Source organism: Littorina saxatilis, linkage group LG3, assembly GCF_037325665.1.
Source record: "Littorina saxatilis isolate snail1 linkage group LG3, US_GU_Lsax_2.0, whole genome shotgun sequence".
NCBI classification, from domain to species: Eukaryota; Metazoa; Mollusca; class Gastropoda; order Littorinimorpha; family Littorinidae; genus Littorina; species Littorina saxatilis.
In genome coordinates, this window is record NC_090247.1 from 17,561,348 (window position 1) to 17,576,441 (window position 15,094).

The window sequence follows — 15,094 nt, forward strand, 5'->3', positions numbered from 1 at the left end:
CATGCTCAGCTCACATAGGATCTTGAAATGAAAAATGTACACATGATCAGCAAAGTTTTTGTACACTGCATGTTCAAAGTCGGGAATGAATCAGGGTCTCCATGAAGACAGGGTCTAGCCACCTGATGACCTGTGCTTTCGCAAAAATGGCCTGGTCAAAAACGAGGACAATGTGCTGCAGTTCCAGTTCCCTTGAAACCTGAATGTATGGCAAGAACCCTCGATGTGTCTGTTGGACTGCTGACTATCATAGGCAGGTTTGGAACCTGTACAACAGACAAAGGAAAAAGTACAAGCGGGGTAGAAGAGCATAATTGTGCTTGAAGTAGATAAAAAGAACGACAAGTTTGTTTGTGTGAGTACGTGTAAATGAATGTTTGTTTAAAATATTGGTTGCTTGTGTTTTAAAAAAAATATGGAAAACCGCCACTATCAGAATAAGGCCATGAGTTTTTTGCAAAATGGCGACACTGGTGAATTAATATTTGAACACCGACAGATTTTGCAAAACGTGAAACAGTTTTACGAAGATTTGTATAATCTGCAACTAACAGAAGATGTTGATTTACAGGAACTATTTATGGAAAAAACACATCCCGTTTTGACAAATGAAGACAGAGATAATATTGAGGGGAATCTTACCTATACTGAAATGTGCTCAGCATTACGGAAAATGAAAAACGGAACAAGCCCAGGACCTGACGGGTTTACAACAGAATTTTATAAATATTTCTTCCAGGATATTGGATTATTTCTGCTGCGTTCTGCAAATGCTGGATTTCAATGTGGAGAATTGTCCGTTACACAGAAACAAGGCATTATTACATGCATTCCGAAACAAGAAAAGCCAAAACAATTTATTAAGAACTGGCGGCCAATATCCCTGTTTAACATATCCTATAAAATTTGTTCATCCTGTATATATATATATATATATATATATAGAGAGAGAGAGAGAGAGAGAGAGAGAGAGAGAGAGAGAGAGAGAGAGAGAGAGAGAGAGAGAGAGAGAGAGAGAGAGTGAGGGGGGGATTGAAGAGGGGTTATCACCAGGTCGACACCGGTCGGCTTTTCGTGCATCGCCAAAAAAAACAAAAAAGAAACAGAATGTGTTCATCAGCAACTAGAAATAGAATGCTTTGCAGACATAATAAAACTGCATAAAGTACAAATGAAATAGTTTATCTTACCTTATAGTATGCCATATGTGTGGCAAACAGAAGTATCTTTGTAAACGATGGCGTACTGTGTGCGTCGACAGGAGCAATCGCGTGTGTAACAAAGAATGCGGTGACTGCCAGAGATGCTTCCTGTAGGCCCCTATCTAAGCCTTCTCGCTTCCTGGATGTTGTACAACTCACGTGCAGCATCGAATAAGGAGAAACGCAGTTACTCCTCTTTAGCAAGTATGGGTGCTGCAAAACCCGCGCACACCATAATAGGGGTGGTTGTGTTCACTGCTCTTTACAAAGTATGGGTACTGTGCTACCCACATCATCTGATCTGTTATAGTAAAGTTATGTAACTTATTAAAAAAAAATCATTTTCATGAAAACACACAAAAATAAACTGGGTTAGGGCAAAGAAGGTTTATGACAAACACATAAAATTTGGTTAGAATATGCTTAATGGTTCCAGAGATATTAAGGTGTTAATGTGTCTCTGGGTAGTAGAATACCCAGGAAGCACGGCGAAGGTTCTTAAATCGGGGGTAAATTTAGAGAAGTTATGAACAGAAAATCTGAAAAGGCAAGGTCTTAAATGGAGGAAGTCTTAACTTTGGGTGTTCCACTGTATACACTTACAAGAAATAAAATGTCCTCACTTCCTTTCAACTTAAAAAAAAAGGTGACAGGGTGTTAGAAAATGTTAGTGGAAACCAATTCCAATGTATTCGTTACACTGTTACTGTTAGTATATCCTATTTTGTATGGAACACAATTCATCAAACCTACTTTCGACATTGGCGGAATCTGCCATCTTGCACTGCAGCATTGAATCCAGTCCAATTGTGTAAGGTCTGTTGATGCAGCTGAGGAAGCTTTGTAAAGAAGGCTAGTAGGTCAAGTGCCAAGGGGAGGAACTGCAGGAGAAATAATCAGATACATAAATGGTTTAAATGTATAACATCATTATAGGGGGTGTGTACAATGTGTTTCAATGTGTGTACAATAAACATCTGTGCAGTTAAAACTCAGATCTATACAAAAACAATGACATGTAAACAGAACAGAACATGTGTGTGCCCAAGCATTAGTTTGTCAATGTCTGCATGCATGTACTGCAGTGTTATTGTGTATCCTAATATGAATTTCTGTCATAATACTAAGGCCAAAAAATAGGTCTGTTTACGGTAACATAGGCCAAAAAAATAGGGTCGGTAGGTCGGGATTTTTTTTTCTTTTTTTTTCTCCAAAAAAACATATTTTTACGTTATTTTGCAAAAAAACAAGATTTTTTTTTTCCCAAATGCCAAAAAAAAGTCTAGGGTCGCGCGACAAAAATAGGGTCGGTCGGGTTACCGTAAACAGACTTTTTTTTTTGGCCTAATGACAACCTTAGTACCTACAGTCAGAATTCAAAATTACCAAAGTAGGTGATCTTTCTTGCAGTCAAACAACTGTGTAGTTGCATTTCATACTCTGAATTTAACCCATTGAAAAGCAGTTTACTATCATAACAACTCATTAGCTGGATGTAACCAATACAAGAAAAATGATATATCAATCACATAGGCCCCTGTATAAACAATAACATGTTGCATCTGCACCTTATTGTACTTCTGCTATATTAATCCTAAACTGTTGTGATGCTATGAAGTGTTACTTTGAAGATTATCAATATCAAACATAATTTGCTCAGAAATATACACACAACTATTTCAAATGAAATTCAAGCAGGTTTTTACTCACCAACACATCTCGCCATATGTCAGCACAAGTCTCCACTGGTTGCTCAGAAGGTTCAGGCCCTTTCCGTGTATGTGTCAGTCCATTCCTACATCTCTCTATTTTCCTCCCCATTTATCTCTCCCTTCGCTGAAAAGAACACCCTCGTGAAGGCAGCAGTGCGACCACAATCCACGAGAGACGCATATCATCTCCTAGAACAATGGCAGCAAGTAGTGGTCATGCGACTACGAACTGGTCACTGTCGCCTCAACGCCCACATGTTCAGGAAGCTCTCTCACTCTCTCTCTCTCTCTCTCTCTCTCTCTCTCTCTCTCTCTCTCTCTCTCTCTCTCTCTCTCTCTCTCTCTCTCTCTCTCTCTCTCTCTCTCTCTCTCTCTCTCTCTCTCTCTCTCTCTCTCTCTCTCTCTCTCTCTCTCTCTCTCTCTCTCTTTCCATATCATCTTGTGCAAATTCGAAGTGTTATTTTCACTGTTTTGTCATTTCTCTTGACAACACTTTTTCCGAATATTTCGGTAAAACCAAGTAAGTTCGCTTGCTTAGATCTGCCCATTTTTTGTTAGATCTGATATTAAAGTGGTAAACCCATGTAAGTCCCAAAAATGCCAACAAAACCAAAACCAACCATCAGATTATTATGAAAATCGGGGTTTAAACGTAAATTAATGCTATTTATCTTATTATCTCGGTGGGTTGATCTAGATAATCATCACTTTTGAGACATTTTATCAAAGAGTAAAAGTCGTTTTTCTCGGAAGTAGCGTCAGTGGACTTACTCGGTTTTGTCAAAACACGGCAGAGCTGTGTCCTGTCCAAGGGGTAACTGACCAGCTGCGTCCTGTCCAGGGGGTAACTGACCAGCTGTGTCCTGTCCAGGGGGTAACTGACCAGCTGTGTCCTGTCCAGGGGGTAACTGACCAGCTGTGTCCTGTCCACGGGGTACCTGACCAGCTGTGTCCTGTCCAGGGGGTAACTGACCAGCTGTGTCCTGTCCAGGGTGTAACTGACCAGCTGTGTCCTGTCCACGGGGTACCTGACCAGCTGTGTCCTGTCCAGGGGGTAACTGACCAGCTGTGTCCTGTCCAGGGTGTAACTGACCAGCTGTGTCTTGTCCCGGGGGAAACTGACCAGCTGTGTCCTGTCCAGGGGGTAACTGACCAGCTGTGTCCTGTCCAAGGGGTAACTGACCAGCTGTGTCCTGTCCAAGGGGTAACTGACCAGCTGTGTCTTGTCCAGGGGGTAACTGACCAGCTGTGTCCTGTCCAGGGGGTACCTGACCAGCTGTGTCTTGTCCCGGGGGTAACTGACCAGCTGTGTCCTGTCCAGGGGGTAACTGACCAGCTGTGTCCTGTCCAGGGGGTAACTGACCAGCTGTGTCCTGTCCACGGGGTACCTGACCAGCTGTGTCCTGTCCAGGGGGTAACTGACCAGCTGTGTCCTGTCCAGGGGGTAACTGACCAGCTGTGTCCTGCCTAGGGGGTAACTGACCAGCTGTGTCCTGTCCAGGGGGTAACTGACCAGCTGTGTCCTGTCCAAGGGGTAACTGACCAGCTGTGTCCTGTCCAAGGTGTAACTGACCAACTGTGTCTTGTCCAGGGGGTAACTGACCAGCTGTGTCCTGTCCAGGGGGTACCTGACCAGCTGTGTCCTGCCTAGGGGGTAACTGACCAGCTGTGTCCTGCCTAGGGGGTAACTGACCAGCTGTGTCCTGCCTAGTGGGTACCTGACCAGCTGTGTCCTGCCTAGGGGGTAACTGACCAGCTGTGTCCTGCCTAGGGGGTAACTGACCAGCTGTGTCCTGTCCAGGGGGTACCTGACGAGCTGTGTCCTGCCTAGGGGGTAACTGACCAGCTGTGTCCTGTCCAGGGGGTACCTGACCAGCTGTGTCCTGCCTAGGGGGTAACTGACCAGCTGTGTCCTGTCCAGGGGGAAACTGACCGACCCTGTCTTTGTTGAGAAAACTGTCTACACCTTTTCTTCGTATTTCGCGAATTATTGAAGAAAATGTCATGTCTGTTGCTAGTGAACGCAAATCGTCATTTCTTAAGAATTGGTTATATTTCACTGTCGTGGTGTTTCCTTTGCATACCTAATGATGCATTGCCTAAACGTAAGTCGTCTCTGTAATAAAGTATCGAACCAAAATATGCCCTCTAAAATATAAGCCTTCTGTCCTTTGTGACCTGTGTGTTAGTGTGTGTTAGTGTGTGTGTGTGTGTGTGTGTGTGTGTGTGTGTGTGTGTGTGTGTGTGTGTGCGTGTGTTAGTGTGTGTGTGTGTGTGTGTGTGTGTGTGTTAGTGTGTGTGTGTGCATTGTGTGTGTGTCTGTGTGTGTGTGTCTGTGTCTGTGTCTGTGTGTGTGTGTTTATAAAATTCTTAAACACGCAGATGTACACAGCCGCAGGAAACTCGGAAGAAAGCAAGGCAAGAAAGGAGGTGGTTTTGTCATGCCAAAACAATTTTTGCCGCAAAACTCTCTTACACTAAAGTCAACAAATGAATTCGTTAGTACAAACAAAAACACAAAATAAAAACTTCACCACTTGGAGAGAATAATAGCAAGAGAGACGACAAGCCGACTACTGTTCTCCAACTGATCAGATCAAGACGACTGGCGTGGTCAATGTGCGCTACAGTAGGTTTTAGATGATCATCCTTTGCCTTACTAAACTTGGCCAAAAAATTATTGCAACAATTTTCGCACGCTAAGAAAAGCATTAAAACGCAATTCATTTTAGTTGAACTTTATATGTTCGAAAAGGTAATTATGTCAGCTGTACATATCATTTGTCCGATTGATGGTACTTGATATAGGCATCCCGTGACAGCCTGTCAAACAAGGTCACCCCAAAAATCGACCTGACAAAACCCGTAGCCCCGTATTTTAAAATCTGCAAAAAATCAGAATATGCACAAACCAAATTCTAACATCCATTGGCAAGTCCATTCAATTTCCAGTTCAAAACATTTTGTTTTATGCACCTGACTGCTTTCGTCTTTATGTCGCCTTTTGTCAAAGGCGGTATGTGTCAACCGTTTCAGAGGCCAAACAAGGCACGTTTTGCGGTCATTTTTTAGGGGGTCCTCCACCCAAAGAGCCATATCTGCTCAAATTCTCAATGATTTGCTTTGGAAATTTCAGAAGTTATTACTAATAGGCTGACCTAAATCTGTCTTGCTTTTTGCGAATGTGTATAATAAGCGTGTCGTATAACGTACATTTTCCGAAAGAACTAAACAAATATTCATATTAATTCAGGGTTTTAGGTTTAATAAATCGTGATTTTGCATGGTTTTTGTCAGGTCGATTTTAGGGGTGACCTTGTTTGACAGGCTGTCACGGGATGCCTATACAAAGTACCATCAATCGGACAAATGATATGTACAGCTGACATAATTACCTTTTCGGGCATATATACAGTTCAACTAAAATAAATTGCGTTTTAATGCTTTTCTTAGCGTGCGAAAATTGTTGCAATAATTTTTTGGCCAACTTTATAAATTTCACATTCTGGAATCAACAGCAAATGGGAGGCCAGGGTAGCTCACCACAGGGCAACGTCTGATGTTTGGGGCGTAAACGGGAAAACACGTTTTCGTTTTTCGTCGTGTTGATGGCTTACATCATGGGGGGAAGCGAAAACTCAGATACAGGCATTTAACGACGACATTTAACGAAAAGAAGATTCTCTATTTATTCAATCTCGTAGAAACCTAAAATATAAGTTAAAGTTACGTTTGTGTGTTACATACATTTTGTTCTCTCTCTCTCTCTCTCTCTCTCTCTCTCTCTCTCTCTCTCTCTCTCTCTCTCTCTCTCTCTCTCTCTCTCTCTCTCTCTCTCTCTCTCTCTCTCATCTGACAAGGGAAAGAAACGCTGTATGTTTTTCTTAAAATTTCAGCAAGATGATTGCCTCCCCTGGATACTATTATCTGGGTTTTGGTTCTTTTAAAAAGATTTGTCATTGAGTATTTTAAAGTACGCTTCTCTGGTAGTAAAGGAATTCGCCAGTACCAGACAAAGAAAACGTTTTTATCGTATCAAAAGCGCCATTACAGAAAACATCACAAAACAAATTAATCTTTGTTCAGGTAAATCCTAAAGGCTAATAAAAAACGCTCGCGCTGGACCCGAGTACTCTTCAGATTGGCTCGCTCCCCCAGTATGAAAGTTTTTGTCTTGTGCACGTTTAAGACCAAGTGATTGATCTGTGTGAATTACAGGCATTCCCTTTGCTATATAAATACATTGCATGCGAGCCGAGGATGTGCGTGGTGACTGGCCTTTCTCTTTTATTTGTAATTTGATCACAGTGAAAATGCACACACACACACATTCACACACACACACACACACACACACACACACACACACACACACACACACACACACTCTCTCTCTCTCTCTCCCTCACTCCCTCTCTCTCTTCCTCGCTATCTCTCTCTCTCTTACACACACACACACACACACACACACACACACACACACGAGTACAGACTCATGCACGCGCACGCACACACACACACACACACACACACACACACACACACACACACACACACACAGTAACACTAACACATGTGCACAAAATGAACACACACACACACACCGCGCGAGAGAAAAAGACGTCAAAGACTTTTGACCGTGACGTAATCTTTTTATGACGCTATATTTCTCGTCAATGTGTGACGCGTTCGGCTGTTCTATGAGACTGCCTGGCTGGCTGTGGCTCCGCGAATTCCCCCCGCCGCCAAGTCGTTTTTTGTGGTTTATTTCGCATTTAGGTCCCAGGTAACATTATGAAGTTTTAATACGATCAATCGGACCTATTATCAAGTTAGTGTATCAACTTTTGAACGAACTGCGCCCAGTAGTTTCCCAGCAATAAGCTGTTAAGTCGAGACAGACACACACACAATTAAAGTCTGCTGGACCCTTGTACTAGCGTACTCGGGGATAAAGTTTTATGTATGTATGTATGTACTAGATGAATACCCGGCTTCGTACGTACGTACGTACATATATTCATGCATGCATGCATGCATACATACATACATACATACATACATACACACATACACACATACACACACAGACACAGACACACACAGACACACAGACACATACATACATACATACATACATACATACATACATACATACATACATACATACATACATACATACATACATACATACATACATACATACATACATACATACATACATACATGCATGTGTCCGTGTGAGCTGACCCCCACTTGTCACCAGTAGCAAAGAACAACACACATACATGCATACATATCATGCATACATGCATACATGCATACATATCATGCATACATGCATACATACATACATGCATACATGCATACATGCATACATGCATACATACATACATACATACATACATACATACATACATACATACATACATTACATACATACATACATACATGGGCACGACTGTCTGAAGGTCACTGTGTAAAGCTTCAAATCTCGCTTTATATATACTGAACGGCAAAAGTTAGGGACCGCCCTTGAAAAAACCAGGCCGTCCTGACCTGGGCCTCTCCAGAACGCTGTTGGTGGCCTGGAACTTCTGATGCAGCCTGACCACGACAGAATGGGACACTCCAAGTCGTCTGCCCACTTCTCGCTTGCTTACGCCGTCTTGCAGCCATGCGATGGCCCGGGCTTTGTTGAAGGTGGTCACCTTTCGTCTGGGAGGCATAGTGAGAAGATGGTGGCTAGCGGAAAATCGTGGGGCTATAAAGCCTAACTGGTGACAACAGTTTACTCTCAACACATCCCCCTGCACGTGCATAACGAATTTTTCATCTTTCCCGCCCAGGCTTGCCCACGCGCCAGCGTAAAAATGGTCCACTTTTTGCAGTTCGGCAGTTTCTGTCTCGTGCCCTAGCCAGGCCTCCGTGGATCCCGAGCAAGTTTCCTGCTAACACAGCATTGCTCACCCTCTGGTGTGTACGGCCTGACAGCCATTTGGTTTTATAAACTTAGGAACAAGGAGTTTGGCACAGATGAAGTCAGCTGGGTTTTTCAAGGGCGGTCCCTAACTTTTGCCGTTCAGTATACTTCTGAGAAAATGATATATTTTTTTTTTAGGTGAATCTAACCCCGCTGTTCTCCTGACAAAGGTGGTGGTTTTTTTGTCCGTGCACACACTCTGATAATCCTTATAGATTTAATCCCGTCGAAGAACATTTTCCATTGTTATGTAACATGTTAATGGACAATAAAGTGTTGTTATTGTTATTGTTATTGTCATGGAATAGTCACAGCCGTTTTGCCAAAGTGATGTGAGGGTGCTGCTGTAGGGTCACTTCGTAAACCATTCAGCTTTGTCGCGACGACGAACTTCCATTTGTGTGTTCATATTGATGAGCTTCATCCTGCCGCCATAGAGTTTTATCAGGATGATGCCGAGACTGGACTGGTCAAAGCGATGGCACACACCCGTCCTCCGAGGCACTAGCTTTCCCGAGCATGAGCGCTTTGCATTCTGCACATCAAAGCACATTTATATAAACGAAGAATGTAAGATTATTCGGCGTACAGGAAAACATCCTAGTCACGGCAAGCCGACTAACCCCTCCCCCTCCCACCCTCCCCCCCCCCCCCCCCCCCCCCGGTTATGCTGCTGACCCTGTAACTCTTTTCAACGTGGACCAAAACAAGAAATGATAACTATGTTGCTGTAACTCTTTTCAACGTGGACCAAAACAAGAAATGATAACTATGTTGCTGTAACTCTTTCCAACGTGAACCAAATTCATACGTTCTTTTCATGAAACGTAATAGGAATGCGAACATTTCTTCTTCTTTAGTCAAGTTTTGACTAAATGTTTTATCATAGACGGGGAATCAAGACGAGAGTCGTGGTGTATGTGTGTATGTATTTATGTGTGTGTGTGTGTGTGTGTGTGTGTGTGTGTGTGTGTGTGTGTGTGTGTGTGTGTGTGTGTGTGTGTGTGTGTGTGTGTAGAGCGATTCAGAAAAAAACTACGGGACCGATCTTCATGAAATATCACATGAGAGTTCCTGGGTATGATATCCCCAGACGTTTGTTTTTTTAAATTCCATTAAATGTCTTTGATGACGTCATATCCGACTTTTTGTGAAAGTTGAGGCCGCACTGTCACGCCCTCATTTTTAATCAAATTGATTGAAATTTTGGTCAAACAATCTTCGACAAAGTCCGGACTACGGAATTAAGTTGTTATTGGAATCAAATGTTCACTAATAAATTTAAAAATGATTGCATCGTATTCCTGAATTTCTCCTGATGTCAAAAACATATACATAAGTCATGTTTACTATAACAAAAATGTGCTTAGAATTACAGAAAATAGGTTTAAGTAAGTACTGCGTTTGCACGCTACGCGGAGACGAGCGTGACCCGTCTCGGATTTTTGGTGTGGTAAGTAGAAACTATCTTAATATGTGTGTATGTCTGTCATTTTGTCGGTATGTTTGTGTATGTCTTTGTGTGTGTGTGTGTGTGTGTGTGTGTGTGTGTGTGTGTGTGTGTGTGTGTGTGTGTGTGTGTGTGTGTGTGTGTGTGTGTGTGCGCGCGTGTGTGTGTGTGTGTGTATGAGTGCGTGCGTGTGTGTGTGTGCGTGTGTGTGTGTGTGTGTGTGATTGCAATTATTCCTCCTTTTTACATTTAGTCAAGTTTTGACTAAATGTTTTAACGTAAAGCGGGGAATCGAGACGAGGGTCGTGGTGTATGTGCGTGTGTGTGTGTGTGTAGAGCGATTTAGACTAAACTACTAAACCGATCTTTATGAAATTTGACATGAGAGTTCCTGGGTATGATATCCCCAGACGTTTTTTTCAGTTTTTTGATAAATGTATTTGATGACGTCATATCCGGCTTTTCGTGAAAGTTGAGGCGGCACTGTCACGCTCTCATTTTTCAACCAAATTGGTTGAAATTTTGGTCAAGTAATTTTTGACAAAGCCCAGACTTCGTTAGTGCATTTCAGTTTGGTGGACTATGGTCATTAAAAATCGGAAAATTGTAAAAAAAATATTTTTTTTTATAAAACGATCCAAATTTACGTTCATCGTATTTTCCATCATTTTCTGATTCCAAAAACATATAAATATGTTATATTTGGATTAAAAACAAGCTCTAAAAATTAAAAATTTAAAAATTATTATCAAAATTAAATTTTCGAAATCAATTTAAAAACACTTTCGTTTTATTCCTTGTCGGTTCCTGATTCCAAAAACATATAGATATGATATGTTTGGATTAAAAACACGCTCAGAAAGATAAAACGAAGAGAGGTACAGAAAAGCGTGCTATCCTTCTCAGCGCAACTACTACCCCGCTCTTCTTGTCAATTTCACAAAAACAAACAGATAATGACGTCATTTTAAGTGGCACAAACGTGTACATGAATGCCTTCCCTTTCGAATGATTTACAGTTATATAATTTCTGTCAAGCGGTTTAAGTTTTATGTCCGTTTTATGAACCCAACCCTCAAAACAAGAATAGTAACGCCAAAGAAGGAAAACATACACACAAACCAACGTTTTTCTCACCGGTGGTTTGGAATATTGCCCCAAAACTTTCGATTTAGTGTAGTGGTGTTAAAATCTATCAGAAAAAAGTGTTTGCTAACGTGACGCCAAAAAGTAACCAAAACGGTCCTTAGCCGACTGACTAGAAGCCTGGACTTTAGTATTGCATTTCAGCTTGGAGGCTTAAAAACTAATCAATGAGTTAGCTCATTAAAGTTGTCATAGATAGCGATTTTTCGCAAACAGATTTAAAATTGATTGCATCGTATTCTTCATCAAATTCTGAATCTAAAACTATAATACAAATGTCATGTTCACTCTTAAAATGTGATCACAATTAACGAAAACAGGTTAATTAGTACTACGATCAAAATTTAAGAAATGGATCCAAAGATGATTTAATCTTTTTCTTTATCATTTCATGATTCCAAAAACATATATATATATGATATGTTGTATTCAACCCAAGCTCAGAAAGTTGACAAGAATACAGAAAAGCGCGCTTTCACGCTTAGCGCAATACGCTACCGCGCTATTCTGGCTTATCAATTTCACTGCGTTTTACACGTGGGATGTGAGCGATTTCCTTCTCGCGGGGATTAACGAAGCTGTATTGTCTTGGTGAAAAAATGCATTCCGTGACTTCAACAACTTGACTAAAATGTAGTAATTTCGCCTTACGCGACTTTTTTGTTTTTGTACTGTGTTGTATGTCAATCTGGGGTCCTGATTTGGCCTATATGGTCCGCTGGACCCAAACAGCAACAACTAACTAACTAACTAACCAACTAAGTATGTCAATCTCCTAAAAGCGTTCATTAGCTTTTGCCAGCTGTTAGGGCCAAAAAAAAAAAATAGGTCTGTTTACGGTAACCCGACCGACCCTATTTTTTTCGCGCGACCCTAGACTTTTTTTTGGCATTTGGGAAAAAAAAAAAAAAAAAAAAAAATCTTTTGGTTTTTTTTGCGAAATAACGTAAAAATATGGGTTTTTTGGAAAAAAAAAAAAAAAAAAAAAAAAAACATTCCCGACCTACCGACCCTATTTTTTGGCCTATGTTACCGTAAACAGACCTATTTTTTTTTTTGGCCTAGTGTGAAATCATACCTGCTGACACATGCACCGACGGGTGAAGGCACAGGACAACCAGGGGTCGAGCACAGCGTAGCGCACAAAAGGCTCGTTGTGATACACTCCGTAGCTCGCGTGCAGCTCACCAAAGGGGTCGTACTGGCACGGCTGGTCGCCATAGAAACTAAACATATCGTGTTGTGTGCGAACGGCCACGCTGCCGACGCTGCCGAACCACATCTGTAGTCCTCGCTCCTTGCATCGTTGGAAAAGACTGAAAGTTTAGGAAATGTTTTGGTTTTAGTTTTTTTCAGTACATGTCTTTGATGATGTCTTATCCCGCTTTAAAATGACAACTTGAGGCGGTACTGAGACGACCATCTGTTTTTCACAATGTCATTACAATTTCGGTAACAGATTCATTGACCCAGTCCGGACAATGGGATTGCATTTAGTTTGAAAGCTTCAACATTGTTCAGTGCTTGTACGAAATTAATTGTTGGAGAAAAAAAATTGTGCAAAGAGAACACCCAGGTTGTTCATTGTTAGCAATGTCTGTCTCGTTATAAAAATGCATGAGGCAGTGACGTGTGTGTGTGCGTGTGTGTGTGTGCGCGCGCGCGCGCGCGTGTGTGTGTGTGTGTGTGTGTGTGTGTGTGTGTGTGTGTGTGTGTGTGTGTGTGTGTGTGTGTGTGTGCTGCTAGTATTAGTGAATGTATTTTTATACTTATGCTGTCCAGTGTTGTTTTTAAATTAATGTTGTTGATTAGTTTGTATAAATGATGCGTGTGCTGGTGTATATGGCTGGATTGAAATGTTTCTTAACCGCAATGTCATCACAAATTCCCAACCTTGGGCAATTAAAGATTCTGTATTCTGTATTCTGTATTCTGTATTCATGTATTCATGTATTTTGTATTCTGTATTCATGTATTCATGTATTCTGTATTCATGTATTCATGTATTCATGTATTCTGTATTCATGTATTCTGTATTCATGTATTCTGTATTCATGTATTCTGTATTCATGTATCTGTATTCATGTATTCATGTATTCTGTATTCTGTATTCTGTATTATGTATTCATGTATTCATATATTCTGTATTCAGGTATTCTGTATTCTGTATTCTGTATTCATGTGACCAAGTGGAGGGTCTTATCCCCTGTAAAAGCCTGACTAGATCTGAGACGTCGAGGCGAACTGTTTTCAGTAGAAATGGCAATAACAGACACAAAAGTAGTTCCATTTCATTCTGTATTTCTTTCTGGATCATAAAATATATAAATGTGTTCTGTTGGAATTGACATAAGCTCAAAAATAGCAGAACTCTGTTTAATACAAATTAGGTCCCCTGTGTACATAATACCGAGACAGTCGAAAGCTTTCCGCACACAAGGACTTGGTCTCGGAGAAGACATTTTGATTCACTTTTAATGTTTAGGCCGACAGATTGACAAATGGTTTTGCTATCACTTCACGTGACTTGGTTGACGTGGTTATTCTTTACAGATGTTTAAAATTTTTTATCTTTTTGTCATTTGTTATAAGGTAAGAATTGAAATGACTCAAAGCTCGTGTCACGAAAAGGACCCCAGGCCTGTACGTAGAACGACCCCAAAACAAGCAAAATTAATTACTTGGAACTGCTTATATAACTAGTCTTATTGTCGCATCGTTAGTTTTCCAAGGAAATTGAACTGGTCTGTATTGATGTGGTAGAATATTAGCTTTTTTCCAACGCGATTTTAAAAATAATAATATTGAATACTTACATCGTGCACACCACAGAATAATTCTGCGCCCTGTGCGCTTTACAATATTAATCTACGGTTTACAATACACAATTTCAACACAATATCAATTTTTCTTTACCTGTCCAACGATTTTGCGGTGCGGTTCCACCTGACCGAAGAATCCATCCAGACCAGAAATTCTGTTTTCTCTATTAGGGACTGCACATACAAACCACATTCATATAAATCTGAATAAAGTGTGTGATGCGCAAAAGCAAACAAAACTCCAACACATGCATGTGAATGGTGTACGTTGTGAGTTCCCCTCCCTCGGACATGTCTCGAGCCCTAATCTGTAAAATGATAAACGTCATGCCCTTACTTCACCTTTGCGGAACAGTTGAAAGAGGTTATATTAAATCACACAAGACTTGACATGTTGGTCATGCTAGTAAGAGTTATCTTCCTCCAGGTTCCTGAATTTTCCACAAGTTTCTTGTTCTGAAGCTATTCGTTCATGAAACGAAAGGTTGTAAGGCAATATAAGAGTACTAGACGCCAGATACAAATCGTATATATTTGGTACACATGACATGAGTTTACCTCCCCCAGTCGGACATTTCTAGAATCTTGATGTTTAAATGATCAACCTCATGTTAAGACTGTCTTTGTTGTTGGCAGTTGGGAACGCTAAATCACCAAGCAACGCACATGTTTGTCGTCGCAGCAGCACCTTCAAATTTGGTTCATATGACATGAGTTACATCCGTTCCTCGCGAAAGTTCAAGATCATTGAGCAGTAGGTTGAATTTTCATATCTTTAC

General features: G+C 41.1%; 2 protein-coding genes across 4 annotated transcripts in view; one reads left to right on the forward strand and one right to left on the reverse strand.

Moving 5' to 3' along the window:
* Positions 1–461: 461 nt before the first annotated feature.
* Positions 462–5,058, forward strand: LOC138961117 (ribosome-binding protein 1-like). The gene is made up of 2 exons (XM_070332718.1): positions 462–473; positions 3,612–5,058. Exons 1-2 carry the CDS (start codon positions 462–464, stop codon positions 4,383–4,385), a joined length of 786 nt encoding a protein of 261 aa, XP_070188819.1. The 3' UTR covers positions 4,386–5,058.
* Positions 5,059–9,021: 3,963 nt separating this feature from the next.
* Positions 9,022–15,094, reverse strand: part of LOC138961767 (uncharacterized) — a 42,355-nt gene continuing 36,282 nt past the window's right edge. For all 3 annotated transcript variants that reach the window (XM_070333438.1, XM_070333437.1, XM_070333436.1), the window contains 3 exons: positions 14,410–14,489; positions 12,572–12,809; positions 9,022–9,432 (listed from right to left, as the gene is read on the reverse strand). In XM_070333438.1, coding sequence (XP_070189539.1) covers positions 9,250–9,432; positions 12,572–12,809; positions 14,410–14,489 — 501 coding nt within the window. In that variant the 3' untranslated portion in view covers positions 9,022–9,249. The remainder of the gene's footprint in view (positions 9,433–12,571; positions 12,810–14,409; positions 14,490–15,094) is intronic.